We start from the raw sequence: 1,206 nt of genomic DNA, 5'->3' as shown, positions 1-1,206 counted from the left end.
CCTAACCTAACCTAACCTAACCCTAACCTAACCTAACCTAACCTAACCTAACCTAACCTAACCTAACCTAACCTAACCTAACCTAACCTAACCTAACCTAACCTAACCTAACCTAACCTAACCTAACCTAACCTAACCTAACCTAACAGAAACCTAACCTAACAGACCCTAACCCTAGCCTATGGCTATGACGTGAAGACCACGTGATTACATACGTCATCGTCACCTGACACGGTCTAGATGGGTCCGAGTTCTTTGATCCGATCACGGATCATAGAAGTCTTCTTTCGCAAGAAGTTCGGATTAATCTCGAAGGTTTGATAGAAGTGGAAGCGGATGGTGCCTTCGGGATGTCCGTAAGTCATGCGCCCCCCTCGCTTCGGCGAGTTCTCGGGTGGTAGGCAAGCTTCTTTAAACTCTGTTACTAACGGTTGAGTCATCTTTGCTGATTTCGCTTACAAACACGGGCCTATGGCGGGCCGCTTAGCAATCAGTATCACGTCCCTCCAATGAGGGCGTGTCATTCTACAAGTCTCCATAGCAAGTTCTTTCTCAGTCGAGTCCTTGCTGACATCGCGCCTTACTGCGCCCCGGTCGCTCGTTCCTCGCGACGTGCGAACCATGCTGACCAAGCGGATCTGAAGAGCCTATAAGTATAGGCGAAACTTGGGGGTGGACGCCATTCCACCCAAGTCATCCAAGTCAGCCACAAGTCCTTCAGCAGGCAGGTCGACGCCAACACCACCTAACCTAACCCTAGCTTATGGCTATGACGTGAAGACCACGTGATTACATACGTCATCGTCACCTGACACGGTCTAGATGGGTCCGAGTTCTTTGATCCGATCACGGATCATAGAAGTCTTCTCTCGCAAGAAGTTCGGATTAATCTCGAAGGTTTGATAGAAGTGGAAGCGGACGGTGCCTTCGGGATGTCCGTATGACATGCTTCTCCGGCATAGTAGCTTCGGCGAACAACCGGCTGATGGTAGTCAAGCTTCTTTAAACTCTGTTACTAACGGTTGAGTCATCTTTGCTGATATTAGCTTACAAACACGGGCCTATGGCGGGCCGCTTAGCAATCAGTATCACGTCCCTCCAATGAGGGCGTGTCATTCTACAAGTCTCCATAGCAAGTTCTTTCTCAGTCGAGTCCTTGCTGACATCGCGCCTTACTGCGCCCCGGTCGCTCGTCCCTCGCGACGT

General features: G+C 50.2%; 1 protein-coding gene across 1 annotated transcript; it reads right to left on the bottom strand.

The window, feature by feature from the left end:
• Window positions 1-236: 236 nt before the first annotated feature.
• On the bottom strand, window positions 237-947 carry POSPLADRAFT_1055879 (hypothetical protein; the record flags this gene model as incomplete). Its single annotated transcript, XM_024480702.1, has 2 exons — window positions 237-418; window positions 851-947. 2 exons carry the CDS (start codon window positions 945-947, stop codon window positions 237-239), a joined length of 279 nt encoding a protein of 92 aa, XP_024340592.1.
• Window positions 948-1,206: the final 259 nt, after the last annotated feature.

Source organism: Postia placenta, assembly GCF_002117355.1.
Source record: "Postia placenta MAD-698-R-SB12 unplaced genomic scaffold POSPLAscaffold_5, whole genome shotgun sequence".
Lineage (NCBI taxonomy): Eukaryota > Fungi > Basidiomycota > Agaricomycetes > Polyporales > Adustoporiaceae > Rhodonia > Rhodonia placenta.
This window is presented reverse-complemented; position numbering and strand designations above follow the sequence as displayed.